Source organism: Gekko japonicus, unplaced genomic scaffold (genome assembly GCF_001447785.1).
Source record: "Gekko japonicus isolate JY-2015 unplaced genomic scaffold, Gekko_japonicus_V1.1 scaffold3103, whole genome shotgun sequence".
NCBI classification, from domain to species: Eukaryota; Metazoa; Chordata; class Lepidosauria; order Squamata; family Gekkonidae; genus Gekko; species Gekko japonicus.
Genome location: NW_015164294.1, coordinates 96,534 through 97,040, shown reverse-complemented (window position 1 = coordinate 97,040; position 507 = coordinate 96,534). Strand labels below are relative to the sequence as shown.

Here is a 507-nt window from a genome sequence, read left to right as displayed (position 1 = left end):
CCCCTCCGGCCAAGCGCCTCCGTTCCCCGTTCAGACGAGCCTCCCGTGCACCCGGATCCGCTGGGGTGGGGGGGAGAGAGAGGAATGAACGCCACGCCAGAGGCGCCCTGTCTCTTTAACGGCCCCCGACGCAGGCGCAGCAGAGGCGGCGGCTCCAAGAATCAGCTGGGCCCGGGTGCTGGCAGCGGCCGCTGGCCCTCCCCTCGTTGCAAAGGGGGGGACTGCTGCGGGGCGATGGGGGGCGCCGAGTGACGGGAGCCGAGGGGAGGAAGCCGGAGCCCCCCCGGGCCGGAGGAAGGCCGCGCAGGCCCCGCTGGCAGCCGAGCCCAGGGCAAGGGGGAAGGGGGGGGGGGGGGCGCGGTGTGCGATCCCTAAAAAGGGGGGGGAGGCCAAGCGAAACCCGGCACGTCCCGACCTTTTCATGGAGAGCACAACCCCCCTGCAAGGAGGAGAGCAGCGGGGCTCGTCGGACCTGAGACCCCGGCATCAAAATGGTAGCTCTCCCTC

The 507-nt window shown here is 71.8% G+C and overlaps 1 protein-coding gene across 1 annotated transcript in view; it reads left to right on the top strand.

Moving 5' to 3' along the window:
- The first annotated feature begins 400 nt into the window (after window positions 1–400).
- Window positions 401–507, top strand: part of ZBTB47 (zinc finger and BTB domain containing 47) — a 53,487-nt gene continuing 53,380 nt past the window's right edge. Inside the window, exon 1 of the mRNA XM_015408791.1 lies at window positions 401–494. Within this exon, the coding sequence (XP_015264277.1) occupies window positions 492–494 (3 nt within the window). The 5' untranslated portion in view covers window positions 401–491. The remainder of the gene's footprint in view (window positions 495–507) is intronic.